Below are 21,737 nucleotides of genomic sequence, written 5' to 3' on the forward strand. Positions count from 1 at the left end.
TCTATTTCAAATTTATTTATTATATACAACTTGAAAAATATATAATAATCACATAAACTATCTTCTCGAATTAATTCACTCTTCCACTTATTTTCTAAATTCATAATAAAATTTATAGACTAATTTTTTCATTCACTAATACATAAATATATGTATGCAACTAACCAAGAATTAACATCAACGTATATGAAATATTATAACCTCTAATGAATGAATTTCGTTCTTTGACTCAAATCAAAGTTTATGAGAAAATTTATAGATAGTCATATATTGTATACATTAAATCGTCTACATTCAATTTGATGTTAATCATCTACATTTAATTTTTGACTTATGGTGTTTATAAAAAAAAGTAATCAATTAAATCATTTTATGCAATTTGATATCCCATTTTGGGATTTTCTAGCAATAAATATAAAAGATAATTATCTACATTTGTAATTTAGAATAGATAAGTTAAGAATTATTTTTTGATAATTTCATATGCATTGATTAAGTTAAAACTAAGTAGAAAAAAGGTCTCAGTACCATTTTGGGAGGTATGAATAGAAACTCTCATAATATTTACCATCTTAAGGAAGTTTTTAATATTGAAGCTGTCAAATAGACTATACAAATACATGATGACTTGCTTGAAACAATATTTGCAATCAAGAGTACGTCATTTAGGCCATATATAGAAAATAGGCAAAAATGCCGATTTGCACTCTAAACTTGGATAAAATTGTCAATTTGCACCCCGAACTTGTATTTGAGTCAATTTACCTCCTAAACTTGGTAAAAATTGCCGATTTACACCCCGAACTTACATTTGAGTCAATTTACCACCTAAACTTGGTAAAAATTGCTGATTTGCACCCTATCCGTTAAATTTAATGTTTTCAATCTAATTTTAAGTCGCATGTCATGCATTTAAGGGACAGTATTGTCATTATATATTTATTCATATTTAATAATGAAATAAATTAATAAAATTACTTAAGATGAACACTTGCTACAATGTTTGTTTTTTCGAAACATGTTATTGATTTATATATTTATTATTTTATGTGATATGGTATGTTAAAAGATGTTAGAAAAATATAAATAAATAAATACATTGAAAATTAAAAATAAATGTGTGTTCCGAGAGAATTACTATTCTACCATTGTGTGTGTCTTAGTCTTATTAGGTTTCCTGTTAGAGATAGATTCGCATCTCTGTAATAGATTAGGACTCCGAATCCTACGGGATTGTGGTTATGTAATGCCTATATATTGGCCTCATTATCAATCAATAAACGGTTACGTTCTGTTTTATTACGTCGTTATTATTCTCGTTTTGTTCCTCCTACAACAATGTGTACATATAAAAATATATTTATACCCAACACACTATATTTGAATGGGTGGATATGTTGAATATATAATTCAAAGTAGGGTTAAGTATGTAGAAAAAAGATGTAAATAAATAATTTGATTAACAAAATAATCCTCATTTTAAAGAATATTTTTATTTGTTTTTAAGAAAAAAATATATAAAAAATGACAACATTACCCCTCATGTGCATGACATGTGACGCAAAATTAGATAGAAACAGTTAAATTTAACGGATGTGGTGCAAATCAGCAATTTTTACCAAGTTTAGGAGGTAAATTGACTCAAATACAAGTTCAGGGTGTAAATCGGCAATTTTTACCAAGTTTAGGAGGTAAATTGACTCAAATATAAGTTCGGGGTGCAAATTGACAATTTTATCCAAGTTTAGAGTGCAAATCGGCATTTTTGCCTAAAAAATATATTGGAACTGGAAATAAAATAAAAAATTCGCAATCAAGAGATTGCATGACTAAAAATTATCCGAAAAAAAGGTCATGGGATCCTTCCATTTTTATTTCCATGATCTAATAAATGCAATGTACTATTTTGGTTCATATAGGGCTGGAATATGGAGAGAGAAATTAGGACTAGATAGGGTTTTGGCCACATATAGTAGTACTCCAAATTGTATGGATAGAATGCATGCGAATATGCGATGTTAAATTCTTTTATTTGTTTTCCTATGCTGTATCACCAACGATTGCATTTATAGTTTCATTATAGTTTGTCGATTACTTGTAAATTAACCATATGTCCCACGTATGCGCAGATGGATATTTCATATTTAAAATACTTCCTATCTTGACTCCAGCAGCATGCTTCATGCTTGGGTCATACTTTTTTGTCAGTACAATGCAACCTTTACTTACCTGTGTATCATAGTGCGAGCAGGGCATGAAGCAAGGCTCATGCAGCTCAGACAAACACTTCGAATTCAATTTAAACGTACTCTGAGTTCATACTAAGCTCAGATATAATATGCTCGAGCAATAGTTGTTAATTTTCGTTGAGCAATGTTCAAATATAATCTGGAATCACTATTAACTATGAAGTAGGAATTGTGGTACATGCGTTGCACGCCAACTAGAATCTTGTCGAAAAACTACAATCGTTGGTGGAACTATGGGTGTCTCCACTCATGGATTTATGAATTGTCCGCTTCACATTGTCATTTTATAATCATATGGCTCAGAGCCGTGGTTTTTTCTTCTTTCTCCAGTTTCAGCATGATGGACCTGATGGTGTATGGCTATCCTCGTGAGCTTTTCTATCCTCTTTTTTCTTTTCTTTTTTCTTTTTTTGGGGGTGCGCTTTCTAATTTTCTATCCTCTTGATTCATAAAGAAGGATGACAGCGGTTTTTAGCGTAGGGATAGAGCTAAAACTCCCAAGGAAGGAGATAAGCAAACAGGCCCTGAACTACTAGACTCAGAAAAGCAGTCATGATCGACACAAGCCATGACTTGGCCTAGAACTTTGGAAAAAATAATAAAACTGAAGGATAAGAAGCCAAAGCAGCTTTGGCAAATGTACGAGCAACATTGTTTCAATGACCAAGGAGGAAAAGATTGGATAAGGGACCAGATTTCATCTAGGTGACCCTCATCGCTGAAGTCCTCAAGAAGTGGAATTTAAAGAATTGAGAACATTTCGATTCTAATTTTCATCCTAAATATCAGAAAACGCATAATGCAATTAATTGATGGACCACTTGAGAAAACTACACGGTGATGGCCCCTACGAATCGACTATACAACCTTGTTCTCAATCACACGTTTTTTTTTCTCTGTATTTTTCATTTCCATATTAAGAAATTTAGAAATAGCTAAATGTTTTTTTCTGCCGAAAATACAAATATAAAAATTGTGATCTTCCTCAACGGTTGAGGAAGGTGCAACGACGCTTTCGGTTTTATTTAGTCTTGTCTGAAAGGATCAGAAGAGTGGGGAACCTCTCGCTGGTTTTTGGAATTGGACATCAGAAAGTGTTTTCACACCATCGACCGACATAGACTCATCCCAATCTTTAAAGAGGAGATCGACGGTCCCAAGTTCTTTTACCCCATTTCCAACACATTACACATGCTAGTTATATTTATATAATTGCTAAGAAAAGTAGACCTAAATTGGGAGTTTATGATACTAGATTAGCCTGCAGGCAAAGTCACGCGGTGGGTTATTATGGGGTATGATCTAAGTCACTGGTGTGACCTAGGTCTATCTGTCATGAACTCATGATAATTGAACTTCTGCTTCGATTGTTAGTCTCGGTTTCTGAGTTACGCATTGACTGTCTTTTAGACTGAAGAGAAGTAAAAGACAAGAAGCAAACACCGTGAGCAAGTAGCAACAAGGGGAGCAACATCAGCCTCTTGACGCATCTTGGATTAAAATACAATAATTCCTAGTTGGGAAAAGCCGAACACAGGAAACCTCACAGCCTCATCGTTGTAGACTTGTAGTGCATGCAAAGCTATAAAAGAAAATCAAACCAAGGTAATTTTTTTTTACATAAAATCCCTCTGCTACAAAGAAGATTCAGTCTCCACATAATTCCTTGTGCTTCGATTGGTAATCATCTGTTAATCGAGAGTAAAGGAAAATACAGTGGTGGTTGGCTGGAACCCCAAGGGCAATTCGGAAACTAAGCTGCGCAGCGGCCATTCTCATGATACACAAACAAAAACTGAATCTACCATCCAACCCCTTGCATCTAAAAATATCCAACATTCTTGGTGCAAAAGCTACCACTAGAGAGGCACCTAGTTACCACTAGATAATTGGTGCAAAAGCTATGTAGTGAACAAGTATGCTACCATCCAAAAAAAAAAATGATACCATTCAACCCCTTGCATCTAAACGTTTTTTTTTTCTGCTGTTGAAGTCACCTAATTTTGAAAGGGAACACAGCTACAAATTAAGCCAAAAAAGGAAAGTGCAGAGAAGAAAACAACCATGATACAGTTATACACAGTTTCATCGCTCTAAGAGATCACATCTATCCATGACACAGACTACTGAAATGAATAAACATGAAACTGAGTGCACAATTCCTTCCCACCTTCCCACCAGGGTGAACAGAAAACTCACCTTTCAGATAAAAGAAATTCATGCTATTCTGATGTTTAGCCAAACGCTGCGATGAGGAAAGCCTTGTAAATACTCATGAACTTGGCCACGAACGCTGAAAAGAAAAATGATCCACAATACTATTAAAGACCAACACTAATGCCACTATAAGTGTTTGATTAGCATATGCTAAGAGGATGCAGTGATTATCTAATCCCATTGAATGATGGTAAAACAAATACTACAAAGAATATAAAAAATTAAATTGGAAGAATAATTCAGTGGGTCACTCTTGCAGATTACGTCTATCTGAATGACTAAGCTCTGGGTCCGTACAGATAATAATTCCGTTTGCCAACTTTTTGAATTATTTTTGTTGCGGATAGAAATTGAACAAGATATTAACTAAAAGCACTTAAGAAGTAAGATGAATCACCTCTAGTATCCAACAAAGTAACATAACATAATATTGTCGAAAAAAACAAAGTAACATAACAATTTCTGTTGTTTCCTCATTTCTACTTGATGCAGGCTCTAATAGGATATGAACTGAGATTGGGTAGAAAATCGCTAAAAGGGAAAGAAACTAAAACCATTGAGCTAAAAAAATTGAATAAACTGATTCTATTGAACTTCAAAAATTGCGAAACTAACATAAGCTACAACTCCTTAAATAATATAAATTCAACTACTCACAATAAATGCTACTAACTACTGACCCTTACAGCTAAACACACACAAAACACAAGAAAATAATGACTAACACAAGTTAAGAAAACACATTTAATGTAATTGGACTCTGATACTTTTTAGAAGTCAAGAAAACACATTTAATCTAACTTTTAGACTTTCCAAAGAAATACTGACTGCCTCATTCTCCCCAGGTTGCAGAAAACTCGTCTTCGAGTTCACATGATTGAAATCGGATTCATCTAAAAGCTCGTAATGTCGCCATCCTAACTTCTTCCTTCTCTTTGTTTCCTTTGTCATGTTGACAAATAACATCTTGCTATAAGAGGCACATAACTCAAACCTTTCATGAAACTTTTGTGATGCACTTATATCTTTCGAGAATAAATCAAGCTCCAAAATGTCAGATAATCTCTTCTTTGCACTTGGCTTGTTATTGATTGAAGCTTGTACAAAATCATCCCTAAATGGATCATGATATTGAAATTCAAACATAACAGATCATGGTAATGCTTGTGAAAATCCGATTTTACTTCCATAAACCAAACATGCATTATGATTCATACCATGTTCATTAGGCAAAACTTTCACACCCAAATCACTTGGTGTAGACATCTCGGGGAATAAAAAACTTTTGAAAATCCGAACTCTTGCTTTCCATTTTGGCATGAATCATCGAAATTATTGTCATGAAGAGCATCACCAACAATTTTATTGGTTACGTCAAAAACTTCACTTCAAGATATTCATCGTAGATGAGTGGAGAATTCCAATCAACTTTAACATTATCTTCATGCTCAATTTCTAACTCAAAAGGAAACAAATGACATACCTTCCCATTTGAATCCCAATGATTTTCAATATTTTCATTAACCTCTCCTTCAATCATGAGCTGCTTATTCTTGTCCAAACGGCTGTTGAAAGCTCGCCTGCAGTCGGAGGACTTGTGATTTGGCTCTCCACACTTGAACAACGAAGCTTGGATGCATTGTTCTGCCCCTGCTTGACTGGTCCTGAGGGATTAGTACGATTTCCAGCTGCTGCGGGTGAACTTTGAGCCCCAAATTTACCATCTTTTACAGGTCCAAGTATGAAGATTAAAAGCATTCTGCAAATCTTCCCTCAAACCGCCAATATACCTTGCAACCAGATGTTCTTCATCCTCATTTAGGTCGTTTCTGGCCATCAACATATAAAACTCTTCAGTGTATTCATCCACCAGTCAATCACCTTGTCTAAGGTTTTGTAAACGTTGATAAAGGGTACGAACATAATTAAATGGAGGAAATTCTCCCTGAGCTTTTTCTTCATCTTCTCAGTTCATAATTCTCTATTTTCCACGTCTTTCTCGCTTCATCTTCAGCTGCTCCCACCAGGCAGATGCTCATCCCATTAATTTGACTGCTACTAATTTCACCTTCTTGTCATCCGGAACTTCCTTGAGGTCGAATATCCTCTAAACAGTATTCAACCAATCAATAAACTCTTCAGCTTGTAAGCTACCATAAAATTCTGGTATCTCAAGCTTGATGTTCATCTCCCACCTTTGATCATCCCGAATAGATGGCTCCCAATGCGGAGCGCGCCCATGAAACGGGTTCTCAGAACTTGCATCTGAGCCATCACTGTGCTCAACAGATCTCGCAGCTTCCAACTCAGTTATTCTTTGAGTTAGAAACTCCACTTGTCTTCTGAGTTGCTCAACTTCAAAAGTTGGCTACCTACCTCGCCTTCGCCCAGCCATGAGCTCTGATACCAGCTGATGCAGGCCCTAATAGGATCTAAACTGGGGTTGGGTAGAAAATAGCTAAAAGGGAAAGAAACTAAAACCCTTGAGCTAAAAGATTTGAATAAACGGATTCTATTGAACTTCAAAACTTGCGAAACCAACATAAGCTACAACTCCTTAAATAACCTATATTCAACTACTCACAATAAATGCTACTAACTACTGACCCTTCCAGCTAAACACACAAAACACAAGAAAATAATGACTAACACAAGTCAAGAAAACACATTTAATATAGCTGGACTCTATGATACTTTTTTAGAAGTAAGAAAACACATTTAATCTAACTTTTAGACTTTCCACAGAAATACTGACTGCTTCACTAATCATCATCATCTCACACATCATCAACAAGTGTAAAGTACCTTCGAGGTGAAATATGGCTTTCTGCCCAAGACGCATCCTATGTTCCTGTAATCGAAAAGAAAAATTATAAAAAGAGCAAATGACAATAGAAAAGCATTTTCCTACTGGATGAACTAAATCATAACTACTCTATTCCCAAGCTGTTTTAAACTACCCTACTCTAGACAACGAAAGTGTGAGTCTACTTCCCAAGTTAATGCACTCATCTCATTCATCAAACAAATAAATGAATTAGCCACGAGCACCATTTATGCTATAAGCCAATAGTCTAAAACTTACCAACCTTATTCTCTTTACACCTGTAACAAATACTAGCAAAGAATTGAAAATTGTTGCTATAGTTTCTTCTTTTTCCTTATCCCTTGTTTTCCTTTTGCGCCTTGACAAAACTAGCAATTATAGCCCATTCCCAACCATGACCTTGTTGTGTTTTTGGCTCGTTGATACATGTTGGAGTTAGGATTCAGTAATCAAATCCAGATTTAGAAAGGAAATAAGTTAGCACAGCTTTTCTATATGTTTTAGGAGAGTATATCTTCCAATATTCTATTAGGATTTGTGTTAGGTTTAGTAATCCTAGTCCATATTGTATTAAGCAGCCCCTATTGATATAAATAGGGCTGCAGGGAGGGTTTTAGAGACAGAGACAGAAATCCTAAAGGGAGAGCTAAGGGTGATAGAGAGATAGGAGCTAGACAGGGAGGGGTTAAGGTCTACAATAAGTACTTGTACCTAAATTCTTCAGTACTAGTAAATCTCTCAAGAGAGATCACAGTGGAGGTAGGCTTCAGCTGAACCACTATAACTTTTGTGTGTTTCTGTTTACTCTTCTTTGCTTATATCGCAAATAACTATTAAGATCTAAAGGCGCTTATAACAACACGTGGTATCAAGAGCTGGTTTATTTTGCGATGTCGATTGGCAAAGGAATGGCTGAGGCAGGAGAGGTGAGAGCGTCCATAAAGCTATTCAATGGCAAGGACAACTTCACGCTATGGCAGAGGAAGATGAGGAACGTTCTGATCCAGCATAAGGTTGATGTAGCTCTTGAAGCATCAAAGCCTACATCAATGTCTGATGCAGATTGGGCAGAAAAGTGTAAGATAGCAAAGAGTTGCATTGAGTTGCATCTTGCTGATAATGTTGTGCTTCAGATCGGAGAGGAGCTGACTGCAAAGCAGGCATGGGACAAGCTGCAAAGCGTTTATATGGGTACAACCATCAGCAACAAGCTACTTTTGAAGGAACAACTCTTTGGCCTCAAGATGGAGGAAGGGGATGATCTTACTGATCATATATCCAAGTTTCAGAACTGCATAATTAACTTGGAGAAGGTTGGGGCAAAGATGGGAGATGAGGACTCGGCTATGATGTTACTACAGTCTTTGCCATCATCATTCAAACACTTCAAGACCACCATGATATTCAACAAAGAGACCATCACACTTGCAAGAGTGTGTGAGAACCTGGAACAATATGTCAGGATGCAGAGGGAAGACGATAATTCCCAAGCACGAGGACTGAGTGTCAGAGGGAAGGAGAGAGGAAGGTCTAAGAGTAAAGGTGGTGGATTTGAAGACAAGGGCAGGTCTAAATCCAAGGGAAAAGGCAAAGAAAAGAAGAAGGATGGTTGCTTCGTATGTGGTTCACCCGACCACTGGAAAAGAAATTGCAAACAATGGAAGGAGAAGAAGGCGCAGATGCTTGGAGGAAGCTCCCAGTCAGCCAATGTCGTTATTGGGAATGATAGCGATGATGGAGAACTCCTTGCAATCTCAGCCAGCTCCGGCGCGCCTAGACATTGGACCTTGGACACAGCCTGCACATTTCACATGTGTGCACACAGAGATTGGTTTGACACATGAAGAGAGGGACACCGGATCAGTTTTGATGGGGAATGATTCACCAAGTAGAATCATGGGAATCGGCACAGTAAAGATCTCAATGTATGATGGCATTGTCAGAACATTGGGAAACGTCAGACACATTCCACATTTGAGCAGAAATCTGATTTCTCTAAGTCTTTTGGATAGGGAAGGATTGTGGCATAAAGGTAACAATGGAGTGCTCAAAGTCGGAAAATGTCAATTGGTCTACATGAAAGGTGTGTTGCAGCCTGATAATATGTATAAACTCACAGGTTCTACAATACTAGGTGGAGCATCAGTTTGTACGGAAGAAGACAAGACTGAGCTCTGGCATAGACGGCTAGGGCACATGAGTCAAAGGGGGCTGCAAGAATTACATAAGCAAGATAAGATAGAAGGCATAACGAGTTGCAGCCTTGACTTCTGCAAGTATTGCACACTCGGTAAGCAGACCAAGGTATCATTCAAAGTGAGCAGCAGTGAGAACAAATCCAAAGGAGTATTAGACTATATTCACACAGATGTTTGGGGGCCTGCATCAACAAAATCGTTGGGTAAGGCCAGATACTTTGTCTCTTTCATAGATGATTTTTCAAGGAAGGTTTGGGTTTACTTTATGAAGTCAAAAGATGAGGTCTTTCCAAAGTTCAAGGAGTGGAAGGCTGAAATCCAGAACCAAACGGGCAGGAAAATCAAAGTGTTGAGAAGTGACAATGGAGGTGAATATATAAGTAATCAGTTCTTACAATTCTGCAAGGATGAAGGCATTACAAGACACTTTACTGTTAAGAAAACTCCCCAGCAAAACGGTGTTGCAGAGAGGATGAACAGAACTCTCTTGGAGAGAGAAAGAAGCATGAGGCTTCATGCAGGGTTACCTGAAGAGTTTTGGGCAGAATCGCTTAATCATGCTTGTTACTTGATTAATCGATCACCTTCAAAGGCTATTAACTTCAAGTGTGCAGAGGAGGTATGGTCTGGAAAACCAGTTGATTATTCCAACTTAAGAGTGTTTGGATGCAGTGCCTTTGCGCATATTCCCAAGGATGAAAGAACCAAGCTGGAACCAAAGTCACTTGAATGTGTGTTTATTGGTTTTCAGAGAGGAGTAAAAGGTTATAAGTTGTGGGATATAATCAATGAGAAAAGAGTGCTCAGCAGGGACGTTGTTTTTGATGAGAAGACTATGCCGTTAAATATAGAAGCTAATAGTAAGGAGGAGAAGATGACTGTTGCTGAAAAAGATGAAGAAGCAATCGAGATATCATTAGCTAAACGATCAGTTGAAGATTCTCAAGCTCAGGTGGAGCAAGTAGGGAATGATCAAGTAGCCATTGAGGAACCAGAGCAGCAACAACAGTCACCAGTTAGGGCTCAGGTGGAGCAGTCCCCACGTAGGGGTCAAAATCCTCTCATCCCACAAGAACCTGAGCCAATGAGGCGAGTCATAGCACTTGACAAACCAAAGAGGAATTTAAAGAAGGTACAACGGTATGGATTTGAAACCGAAGAAGATGTGAGTCATGCTCTGACCATAAGTCAAGGTGATCCAACTACTTATCAAGAAGCTATAGAAAGCGAAGAAAGGGAAGGTTGGATTGGTGCTATGACAGAAGAGATGGAATCTCTGCATAAGAATTCCGTGTGGGAGCTGGTTCCTAAACCCAAAGAAAGAAAACTTGTTGGCTGCAAGTGGGTGTTTAGGAAGAAAGAAGGAATACATGATGATAATGCCATAAAGTATAAAGCACGTTTGGTGGCAAAAGGGTATTCGCAGAAAGAGGGAGTGGACTATGACGAGATTTTCTCTCCGGTCGTCAAACACACTTCAATACGGTTGTTGTTGTCTATAGCAGCTCAGTATGATATGGAGATTGAACAGATGGATGTTAAAACTGCGTTTCTTCATGGGGACCTCGAAGAAGACATTTACATGTCGCAGCCGGAGGGTTTTGTCGAAACAGGGAAAGAGAATCTGGTTTGTCGACTAAAGAAGTCTCTATATGGACTCAAGCAATCACCAAGGCAGTGGTACAAGCGTTTCGACACATACATGCTGAAGATAGGCTACACAAGGTGTCAATATGACTGCTGCGTTTACTACCATGTATTCAAAGATGGGGAGGTAATTCTACTACTTTTGTATGTAGATGACATGCTGATTGCATGCAAAGATATGTTGAAAAGTCAGAAACTTAAGGAAAAGTTGGGGGCTGAATTCGACATGAAGGATCTAGGAGCTGCACAGAAGATCCTTGGAATTGAAATAAGAAGGGATAGAAACACAAGTGAAATATGGCTGTCACAAGAGAAGTACATTATGAAGGTACTTGAACGATTCAACATGGATGAAGCTAAGGTTGTTTCTACCCCATTAGCTGCACACTTTCGGCTGAGTGCAGAGCATAAGCCATCAAATCAAAAGGAGATTGATGCGATGAAGAATGTTCCATATGCTAATGCAGTAGGGTGTCTCATGTATGCAATGATATGCACAAGACCAGATTTAGCTCAAGCATTGAGTGTTGTCTCTAAGTATATGTCAAATCCGGGAAAGCGTCATTGGGAAGCAGTGAAGTGGATTCTGAGGTACTTAAAGAGAACTAGGCAGTTTGGAATCAAGTTTGAAAGAAAACAAGAAGAAGCTTGTGTGGCTGGTTTTGTTGACTCTGATTTTGCAGGAGACTTAGATAGAAGAAGGTCTACAACAGGTTATGTTTTCACTTGTGGTGGAGGGCCTGTGAGCTGGAAAGCAAATCTTCAAGAGGTTACTGCTCTATCTACTACTGAGGCAGAGTATATGGCGTTGACAGAAGCTTCTAAGGAAGCTATTTGGTTGAATGGACTGGCAGGACAGTTTGGTATTCACCAGGAAGGTGTGGTAGTGAAGTGTGACAGCCAAAGTGCCATACATTTGGCGAAGAATCAAGTGTTTCATGCAAGGACAAAGCACATTGATGTTCGCTATCACAGGATCAGAGATTGGATAGAAGCTGGATATATTATTGTGGAGAAAGTTCACACAAATGACAATGCAGCAGATTGTCTAACCAAACCAGTTTCTGTGGAGAAGTTCAAGCAGTGCTTGAACTTGCTTAGTGTCACAACATGCTGAGTTGTGGTGGAGCACCTCCTCACTTGAGGTGTGATGAGGCAAGAGGAGTATTGCCAAGGTGAATGATCTTGGAGGTTTGTTCAGGGTTACTTTCAAAAGATACAAGACATCCTGAAGGTTGCAACAATCATTTGGTATCAACTCACCAAGGTGGAGATTGTTGTGTTTTTGGCTCGTTGATGCATGTTGGAGTTAGGATTCAGTAATCAAATCCAGGTTTAGAAAGGAAATAAGTTAGCACAGCTTTTCTATATGTTTTAGGAGAGTATATCTTCCAATATTCTATTAGGATTTGTGTTAGGTTTAGTAATCCTAGTCCATATTGTATTAAGCAGCCCCTATTGATATAAATAGGGCTGCAGGGAGGGTTTTAGAGACAGAGACAGAAATCCTAAAGGGAGAGCTAAGGGTGATAGAGAGATAGGAGCTAGACAGGGAGGGGTTAAGGTCTACAATAAGTACTTGTACCTAAATTCTTCAGTACTAGTAAATCTCTCAAGAGAGATCACAGTGGAGGTAGGCTTCAGCTGAACCACTATAACTTTGGTGTGTTTCTGTTTACTCTTCTTTGCTTATATCGCAAATAACTATTAAGATCTAAAGGCGCTTATAACAACAGACCTAAACCTAGTACCATATTACATCAGGATTGATGATCAGATTAATTCGACCTAGAATTGAATGAACAAATCAATCATAGCTCAACTTAATCCGCTACTCATCATCTACCATTAGAGAGTGAGTGAGTGAGTGAGTGACAGAATGAACAAAGGCGAGTATAAAAATACTATGAAGTGAATAGGCAAGTGCAATTTGTTTGACTTGCGACCTCATGAATTAGGTCAGCATGCTGATAATCATTTTTCCTACTCATGCATGTTACAAATTACATCATGTGCACCGCTTACCCAGATTTGCAGGCTAGTGAACCAGCCAATGATTTATTTCCCAAGGCATTACATATTTATTATCCTTAGAAGACCACAAATCTCATTATGAATTCAAATATTCAATGCCTATTGATGGAAGATTACTAGGAAACCAAAATTTGTCCCATTACGGAAGGACTAACTATTCCTAATAGGATAATCTAATTGATGAGAAACTAGTAGCCTTGGCTAGACAGTATAATGGATGATTGCCAACAAATAACACAAACTAATTACTGAAAAGCTATTTTGCTAGTGAAATAGATGATTAGTAACTTACATAATATGCTGCCCAATGGCTGACCTCATGCTTCAATTCTGCATCCAACTTCTTCAATAACTCATAAAGCAGCCTCTGATTCAACAGCAAAATGAGTTCAAAATAAGTTCTAAAAATGTGTAGAGAAAAATAAAAAACCAATTCTCTAACCTTCTTGACAATGTCTACATGAATACAACAAAGTAGCTCATAAAACTTTAGCAAAACATGATAATGCCAGATCCAACGAGGCAAAATGAGAAATTGTAGAAAACAATAGTAAAGTATATGTACCTTGAGAATGATCTCTGGAGGGATACAATTAACAAGAAGTTCATACAACTTTTGTCGCACCGCATAAAGCCTAAAGCAAAGACATGGAGATCATTTATACAATGATCACATGGAAATGTTAATGCTCATAAAACAGGGTTTAATAATCTGAGAGCTCTATATCACCCAACTTCCTTGAGTTTAAGACATAAAGCTGTTGAATTCCTGTTTAAAGGTTCTGAAAAGGAAAGAAACCTAAAAACCCTATAGGACTCCTTGCTCCTGGAATTTGAGTTTTATGGATGGAATATGATATAGGAATTATTTAGGATTATGAGCGACTGGAAGTGGAAGGGCTTTGGCAAAGCAGTTATGGTTTGTTCCACACTAGGCAGATGGTGGGATACCATAACTTGGTCAGTTTTCTGAGTTGAATTTGGCCATAGAACTAGAAAGAGATATAATTCAAACTAATATGACATGCTCAAATATAGACAAATTATGGTAAGATGTAGAAAACCTTTTCGGACTCTGCTCCTTCATTATATCAGATGCAATTTCTGTAACATATTCCTCCCAATCCATGGAAGGAATTATTTGGTTGCTTGTAAATGGATACCTACAACCACATCAATAGCACAGAGAACGCAAAAACCTATGAGAGCCATGCCATGTCTACATGATGAGCATGAGAGAAAAAAAAAAAAAGGGGGGGGGTGTGTGTGTGTAAAAACTGCATGATGAATAAAAGGCACTCAACTGTTGAACATGGCAACTTTCTAGAGACAATATAGCTCTCCTTAAGCTCCTGTTTGACTTTTCAGCTATATGAGCAGCGAAACCAGAAGGAAGTTGAAGCGCTTCTTTCTTTCCAATGAACTCCAATGCCTTAACAATCTGACCCAGAAAATTTCACAATAAATCAGTAAACCAAGGTAAGAATTAATCATAGAAATCAACATCTAGGTTATCCTTTTCTTTTACACAACCAACTCTACAAATTGGAAGCCAGCAGCTCAAACCTGTTCGTCTGTTGGTGCATTTATTCGCACATTTAGACACCGTGACCGGATTGCTTCAGTAACCTTTGAAGAACTGTTACAACATAGTATTAGGCGGCATGAAGCTGTATATTTCTCCATAGTTCTTCGAAGAGAATGCTGTGCTTCTCGGGAAAGTTTGTCAACTTCATTCAACACCAAGACTGGCATTTAAAAATTCAAAATGGGATATGGTATCAGTATACAAGATAAACAATAATACATGAACAACTTGCTGATACAGTTCCTTTTCAATCTTTGGTGGTGGATAAAAGAAACCCAATTCAAAGAAGTTTGAACAGGCTGAGAAAACAACAGAAGCCATTGATTCAACAAGAAAAAAAACCGAAACCCAGGTGCGTGTTGAAGGACATACAAACCAGTCCTCTAGTATACATCAGATTAGTGTATCTTCATACAAAACAAGTAACAGGATTCAAACTTACTTCTATATCCTTTTTTCCCTTTTGGGTCAGTGGTTCTTTCTTTAGCCAGGTCCTTGATTATCTCTTGAACAATGTATCTGTCCTGAAAGCCTGCATCACTGGGGCTCAGTTCCATGTGATTGTTGCTTGATAATGTAGTCAGCTCTATGTCAATTGTTCTACTCCCAGCCTACGAAATCCAGAGAAACAATCCAATTAAATGTGAATCTAAGAATAAGCAACTGCATGATGTACCCTTGTACCCAAAAAATGCAATAAGTGTCTTTGAGAACAGGGACGATATCACGAAAATCACAGATCTTTTACTGAAAGTATGAAACAAATCAAGAAAATATATTACACGAATCGTGTTAAAATACATTTCAGACATCTATCGAGTGATATCTAAAACACGACACAAATTAGAAAAGAGGGTGACACTCACATCAACTTTCCATGTCTTGTTCGACACCGCCACCTGCCAACCAAAATCAAATCAGTAACTCAAAAGCACCACAATGTACAAAATTTCTTCTTCTTCTTTTTTTTTTTTAAAAAAAACCAATAAGAACAGATGAGATTGAACAATAAGAACAAAAAAGAGCCCGGATAACTGGAAATAGAGAGAAACCCTTAGACCTTGTCGGCGCTGGGTCCGAAAATCTGACGAATAAGGGCGATAATTAGGGTTTTCTTGCCGGAGCCGGAAGGCCCGTAAAAAAGAAGATGGGGCAAATCCTGCTCCGCAACCTGCACATGCAAAATGACAAGTGCTAATTCAACAGAAGAAACCAAAAAAAGAAACCCTAGAAATTTTGGGAATTGAAAAGCATGGTGGAAACTGTACAAGTTTCTTGAGGTTTTGAGCGATGTCGTGGTGGACCGTTGCCTGGTCGAGGGTTTTGGGTCTGTACTTGTCTACCCACAGCATCTTGTTCGATCCTCCTCAGTCAGAGACTCTGCAAATGTGGCGGGAAATCGTACGAGCCTGGGCGGGTTTAGAACCTTCCCCTTCCAATTCTCACACCACTCGGTTTAGTAGGAAAACCTTTCTTTTCAACTCCTCTATTGGGCCTGAACTGGCTGGGCTTTTTTTCTGACATTATAATTGAGTTAGGGTGTGCGAGAAATTTTTAGGGGGTCTTATAAAAAAAAGTCATTTTTGATGCATGAAATTATAAAATAGTTAAATAAGTTTTGAAAATTAGAAGAAAAAAAAATAGCTTAAACCGTAGCCCCAAATTTTTAGAAAAATTACGGACAATGCCACTCGAATAAACCGCAATCTATAACCGCGAAACGCTCTCTATCTTATTCTCTCTCAAAAACTCAAATTCAAACCTCTCTTCAAAACTCATTCTCTTTCTTCAACGATTCTCTCTCCTGAACACGACTACGACAGCGTTGACGATGACAACGGAGAAAACGTTGACGACGACATCGAAGTTACTAGGAATCTGAATTCGACACGCCGACCCAATAGTTCTCAACGACTAAATGTGAGTCTCAGGATTTCTCTCTCTCTCTTTCTCTCTCTCGCTCTCTCTGTCTTTCTCTATCGTTCGATGGGTTTGATTTGGTTGTTGTTGAACTCGATTTGAATTTCTTGATTTATTTGTTATTCAGGACAAAAATGGCAAAAGGAGGAAGAAACAAGTCCAAATTTCATAATGATGATGATCAAGACTTTAACGAATGGAGGACCAAGCAGAAGCACAACTGCCAGCAAGGTATTAATCCCTGAATTTCAAGTTGTAGGTCTGACAGTAGATAAGCCTTGGCTAAACCTTTGAAATCTTAAGTCATAATGCATTTCAAAAAAAAAATTATGACAGTAGATGTCATAGGATGTGTGACAGCTTAAGCTAAACCATAGGAAATCTTAATGCCAAAATGCATTTCAAAAAGTGTGACTGTAGTTGTGACAGGATTTTTGACAGTAGTTGTGACAGTAGGTGTGACAGCAGGTGTGACAGCAGGTGTGACAGATGTTGTGACAGGAAGTGTGACAGATGTTGTGACAGTATGTGTGACATATTTTTTGACAGTATGTGTGATAGACGTTGTGACAGTAGGTGTGACAGTAGTTCTAGCTGCATTTGTTAGTGGTAAATGTTACTCAATTTTTCACTATGATTGATTCTATGCAGATTCAAAATGTAAAGCCCCACCAAGCAAGAAAAACACAACTCTCAAAAGGCGGAAAATCAGCAAGAAGGAAGTAAAACGGAAGAGAAGGATGGAAGAGTCCGAAGAGAGTGACGATGAAACACAAACAGACAATGAAACAAGTGCAGATGACACTGAGAATGACAGTGAGGATAGTCATGATGACAATTCCAATAGTGAAGAGGAAAACGAAGACAACAATAGTGGGAGTGACAATGACAATGACAATGATGATGATCATGATGATGATCATGACAATGACGGTAAAGATGAGTTAAAAACAGAATATTGTGCAAAAATGAGAAAGAATACACACTGGAAAAGAGAACCAACGAAAAGAAAATACATTGAAGAAAGACACGACATAGTCATAAGGAGAGGCACCATGTGCTTGAATAGCGTAGAGAGCATGTGAACAGGGGAAACCCTTAGTACTCCATTCACCCCATGAACAATAAGATATTGACAAATTCACCATATCTATACTTTAGGCAATGAACTTCATAAACATAAGAATCTGATTTGCTAATATTCCAATGTCTACCATCACCCAAGTTGGTTTTCAGTTACAGTTCCATCTTTGGACACAAAATCGAGACCCAATCCTTTACCTCGTCTTTCCGAGTCTCAATATATTCCATTGACTTCACACGAATAACCTCATTCATCTCAACAATTGGAAGACTGTTCATAGGCAACACCCAGTTGTTAAAACACTCTACCATATTATTTGTCATCTCACCATACTTGGAAAAAAAAAATATCGGTCTAAAAAATGTCAGAGCGCCAGCCACACTCCCTGTCACACTTTCTGTCACACCCCCTGTCACAGCACCCGTCACACTCACTGTCACAACCCCTGTCACACCACTTGTCACAACACCTGTCACACTTGTTGTCACAACACCTGTCACACCATTAAGTCGCACTATAACCACATAACCAGTCCCAAAACCATCAACAAAAACTAATCACACCACCAGAAACATATATAACAAACAAAAACATTGGACACCAGCAAAAAAGTTGTAGAAAATATACCTTTGACCCTTGAAAAAAGCTGCACACCAACTCTCTTTTGGAAGATCTTCCAAAACGTCCTCAATTAGTGTGCCACCTTCTGCGAGCAACGCTTCCATATTTTTTTCATATGTATCAACTATGCGAGAATAAGCACATTGCATAAACAAATTAGAGATCCTATGCTTGAGGTAGGCATTGTCGGTATAACGGCCTTCCAAATTAGCAATTGTGCTTGAAACAGAATCAAAAAGGATTTTGAGGAAAGACTTTTGGATATGCACCAAGATGGCCGGTATTTCGATCTGAAATAAATGTGACCTTACATGAGGAGTATTTCGATAGCTGAAGAGACAAAAACTCGAGGAAAAATCTCCAGTTACTCTCAGATTCTGCATCAACAATGGCATAAGCTACCAGATACATACCTGAAAAAAAATGGTCGAAAACAATCACACTACATGTCACACAACCTATCACAGTCCCAATCACACTACATATCACACTACTATCCACGGTCACAACGTCTCTCACACTACCAATCACACTATCAGTCACAATGCCTGTCACACTACCAGTAACAGTCGAAGAAAAATAAAAGATAGAGAAAGTACCACTATTTCCATCCTTGGAAGTTGCAGCAAGAAGTTGACATTGGTATTTGTTGGTGATGAATGTCGCATCAATGAATAGAAGAGGTCGGCAAGCTTGAAAACCCTTCATCCAAGCTGAATACGAAACAAACATACGCTGAAACCTTTTTGATTCGCTGTAAATCTCTACATTGATTTCATATTCCGGGTTGACAGTAACAGTCTGTTGACAAAACCAGTTTAGTTGAGCATAAGATTCGGCTTCATTACCCATCATAGCATCCCTAGCAAGTTCTTTGTCGTACCAAGCTTTATGATACGACACATCCAATCCATAATCAGTCTTCAACTCCTTGGATATATCAACAACTGATTTATTAGGATCGGCACGAAGCTTGTCAAGCATAAGTGATTTTATAATCTTTGATCCCATCATGCTACTCTTCTGAAGACGTACAACACCACGACACTTGTGCTCGTTGACCAACTTCGTAATACAAAAATAATTGTTGTGCCTGCATAAATATAAAGAAAAAAATTGATAGTGTGATAGTAGGTGTGACAAAAGTGTGACGGGAGGTGTGAAAGCAAGTGTGACAGTAGGTGTGACAAAAATGTACGAAGATGTGTGACAGGAGGTGTGACAGAAGGTGTGACGAATAGTGTGAATACTGGAGTAACATAAAAGTGAGACAACATATGTGACATGAGGTGTGATAAGTAGTTTGACAACATGTGTGACAATAGGTGATACAAAATGTGTGTCATGGGGTGTGACAATGTGATAGGTAGTGTGACTATCACATTGAATGAAAATGCACAAATAGTAATAAAAATCAGTAACAGTAGTACCTGCACAAGGATGCCTTCACAAGCCAGTCACAACCATCTGACAACTTCTTGCTACAACAAGCTACAACAGTTTGCTTATTGTTCCTCACCCAATTAATTTCAAACCCCAACTCCACCGCATACATGCAAAGTTTTAATCGAAAATCATCCACCCCACCCTTAAGAACCTGATCAACATAACGAATAAGTGTACCCCATTCTTGAGTCCGATATGTCTTCAGATCCTCCCGCTTATAGCAACCCATAAACTGGTTCTCTACGAAGAAAACACTACTATCGTCACTAATATTATCACTTACGATACTTTCTGACCCGGAAACACCCATATCAACAGAAAGAATATCAATATCTACAAAATCTCTAAAGTATGACGTGCCATCATTCGAAACATCATCTTCATATCAATATCATTTTGCAACTGATATTCAATAATATCAGGATGAACTCTAAAATGCAGCTTTAAGTTCATTCTCTTGAGATTTGGAAATCTACCTCTCACTCACTCACAAATATCGAAAAAGCTGTTATTATTTGAAAAATGAAATCGCTGCTCCTTTGCCACAATATGAAAGCTTTCATGTATAAACAGACTACAATGTGACCTGTAAAAAAAGTAAAACAGGTATGTGACAAGAGGTGAGACAAGAAGTGTGACAGGTGGTGTGACAGGATGTGTGACAAGACGTGTCACAGGAGGTATGACAGCAGGTGTGACAAACATACATACAATCAAAATGCACAATTCAAAATCACAAAAACCTCATGATATAACTCAAAAAATATTGAAGATGAAAGTCATAGATCAACCTAAACCAGTACATTGAAGCATTCATGAGGAAAAGATCAACAAAACCAAAACGAGTAACAACAACAACAAAAATGAAATCAATTTGCAAGCAAGAAAAATCATAACCAAAATCCAGTAGCAAGCTCGAATTGGAATTGAAATACAAAAACAAGATACATGATCAGAACGCGAAAATGAAACGAAGTAAGCATAAGTAACAACACGAATTAGAATTGAGTTGAATCAAATTAGTTCTCTAAAATCCAATCGAATTGCGCCGAAACTAACTTGAATTGACGGCGGCGACGATGGCGAAGCTTGCAGGAGAGCAACCGAACGTGGAGGAAGCTAGAAAATGTCAAAATGAAAGAGAGTGACGACGGTGAGAGCGAAGCTTGCAGGAGAGTAACTGAACTTTGAGGAAGCTAGAACTATCAGAATGAAAGAGTGAAATGACGGTGGCGACGGCAACAACAGCGGGGAGGCTAAGCTGGTACAGTCGGCGGACGAGAGGATCAAAGGCGTGGGAGGTTTTCTGAATTCAGAATAGGAAGCTTCGGTGTTTTTCTCGTATATGAAATTCGGTTACACTGATAGTGAGAGAGAAGAGTACAACGGTCATAAATATGAAAAAATTGACTATTCTATAATTTTCCCAAATTTTGTTAACTATTTTATAATTTAATATAAAATAGTTGACCCTTTTATAATTAGAACATTAGTGGTGATGTTATTCTAATTTATAATGGGAGATGATACTTTTTTCTAATTTGCCCAAATTTTTATGTGCTACAAGCCTACGACAATACTTAAACTTACAAGGTATATATAATTTGATCTTTCTCAAGTATGTTCTCTTAGAAGATTAATGTAATGCTACTTATTTTGCACGAGGTCAAGACCCTATGTGGCTATGTCCTCCTTGTTGCAAAATTCTAATATTGTAACTGAAGCTTAAGTTAGGTTTCGTTTTGATCTTGTGCTAGTTGTGAAAGTTGTTGTACACATTGAGAAGAAAAGATTGATGTCATACACTCATACTCAATTTTAAGGGTTAACGAGCGGTCCGCGTGGGTCTGACTTGCAGTTGCTACTCGCTAGTGGTGGTGTGTCCAGCCTAGTTTTAGGTCATTGT

General features: G+C 37.8%; 2 protein-coding genes across 2 annotated transcripts; both read right to left on the reverse strand.

Annotated features, from left to right (window-relative positions):
* Positions 1 to 4,197: 4,197 nt before the first annotated feature.
* Positions 4,198 to 16,185, reverse strand: LOC126788643 (replication factor C subunit 3). Its single transcript, XM_050514655.1, has 11 exons — positions 16,029 to 16,185; positions 15,821 to 15,931; positions 15,627 to 15,659; positions 15,203 to 15,371; positions 14,739 to 14,920; positions 14,477 to 14,613; positions 14,237 to 14,335; positions 13,738 to 13,807; positions 13,465 to 13,539; positions 7,272 to 7,317; positions 4,198 to 4,542 (listed from the first exon to the last, which is right to left on the reverse strand). Exons 1-11 carry the CDS (start codon positions 16,110 to 16,112, stop codon positions 4,484 to 4,486), a joined length of 1,065 nt encoding a protein of 354 aa, XP_050370612.1. The 5' UTR covers positions 16,113 to 16,185; the 3' UTR covers positions 4,198 to 4,483.
* Positions 16,186 to 17,916: 1,731 nt separating this feature from the next.
* On the reverse strand, positions 17,917 to 20,141 carry LOC126804346 (uncharacterized). Its single transcript, XM_050531962.1, has 5 exons — positions 19,816 to 20,141; positions 18,910 to 19,478; positions 18,697 to 18,798; positions 18,423 to 18,584; positions 17,917 to 18,317 (listed from the first exon to the last, which is right to left on the reverse strand). Exons 1-5 carry the CDS (start codon positions 20,139 to 20,141, stop codon positions 17,917 to 17,919), a joined length of 1,560 nt encoding a protein of 519 aa, XP_050387919.1.
* Between the last annotated feature and the right edge of the window lie 1,596 nt (positions 20,142 to 21,737).

The sequence above is a fragment of the Argentina anserina genome, chromosome 1 (assembly GCF_933775445.1).
Source record: "Argentina anserina chromosome 1, drPotAnse1.1, whole genome shotgun sequence".
Lineage (NCBI taxonomy): Eukaryota > Viridiplantae > Streptophyta > Magnoliopsida > Rosales > Rosaceae > Argentina > Argentina anserina.

Excerpts from the sequence above, each read along its gene's own strand:
- LOC126788643 (XM_050514655.1), bottom strand. The coding sequence starts at position 16,112 with ATGCTGTGGGTAGACAAGTACAGACCCAAAACCCTCGACCAGGCAACG. Across the intron at positions 14,614-14,738 it reads ATGCACCAACAGACGAACAG|ATTGTTAAGGCATTGGAGTT; the intron begins GTTTGAGCTGCT and ends TTTCTGGGTCAG. Across the intron at positions 14,336-14,476 it reads GAAAGTTGCCATGTTCAACA|GTATCCATTTACAAGCAACC; the intron begins GTTGAGTGCCTT and ends ATGTGGTTGTAG.
- LOC126804346 (XM_050531962.1), bottom strand. The coding sequence starts at position 20,141 with ATGGGTGTTTCCGGGTCAGAAAGTATCGTAAGTGATAATATTAGTGAC. Across the intron at positions 18,799-18,909 it reads TGTGACTGATAGTGTGATTG|GTATGTATCTGGTAGCTTAT; the intron begins GTAGTGTGAGAG and ends ATTTTTTTTCAG. Across the intron at positions 18,585-18,696 it reads GCTATCGAAATACTCCTCAT|GCCGTTATACCGACAATGCC; the intron begins GTAAGGTCACAT and ends CTAATTTGGAAG.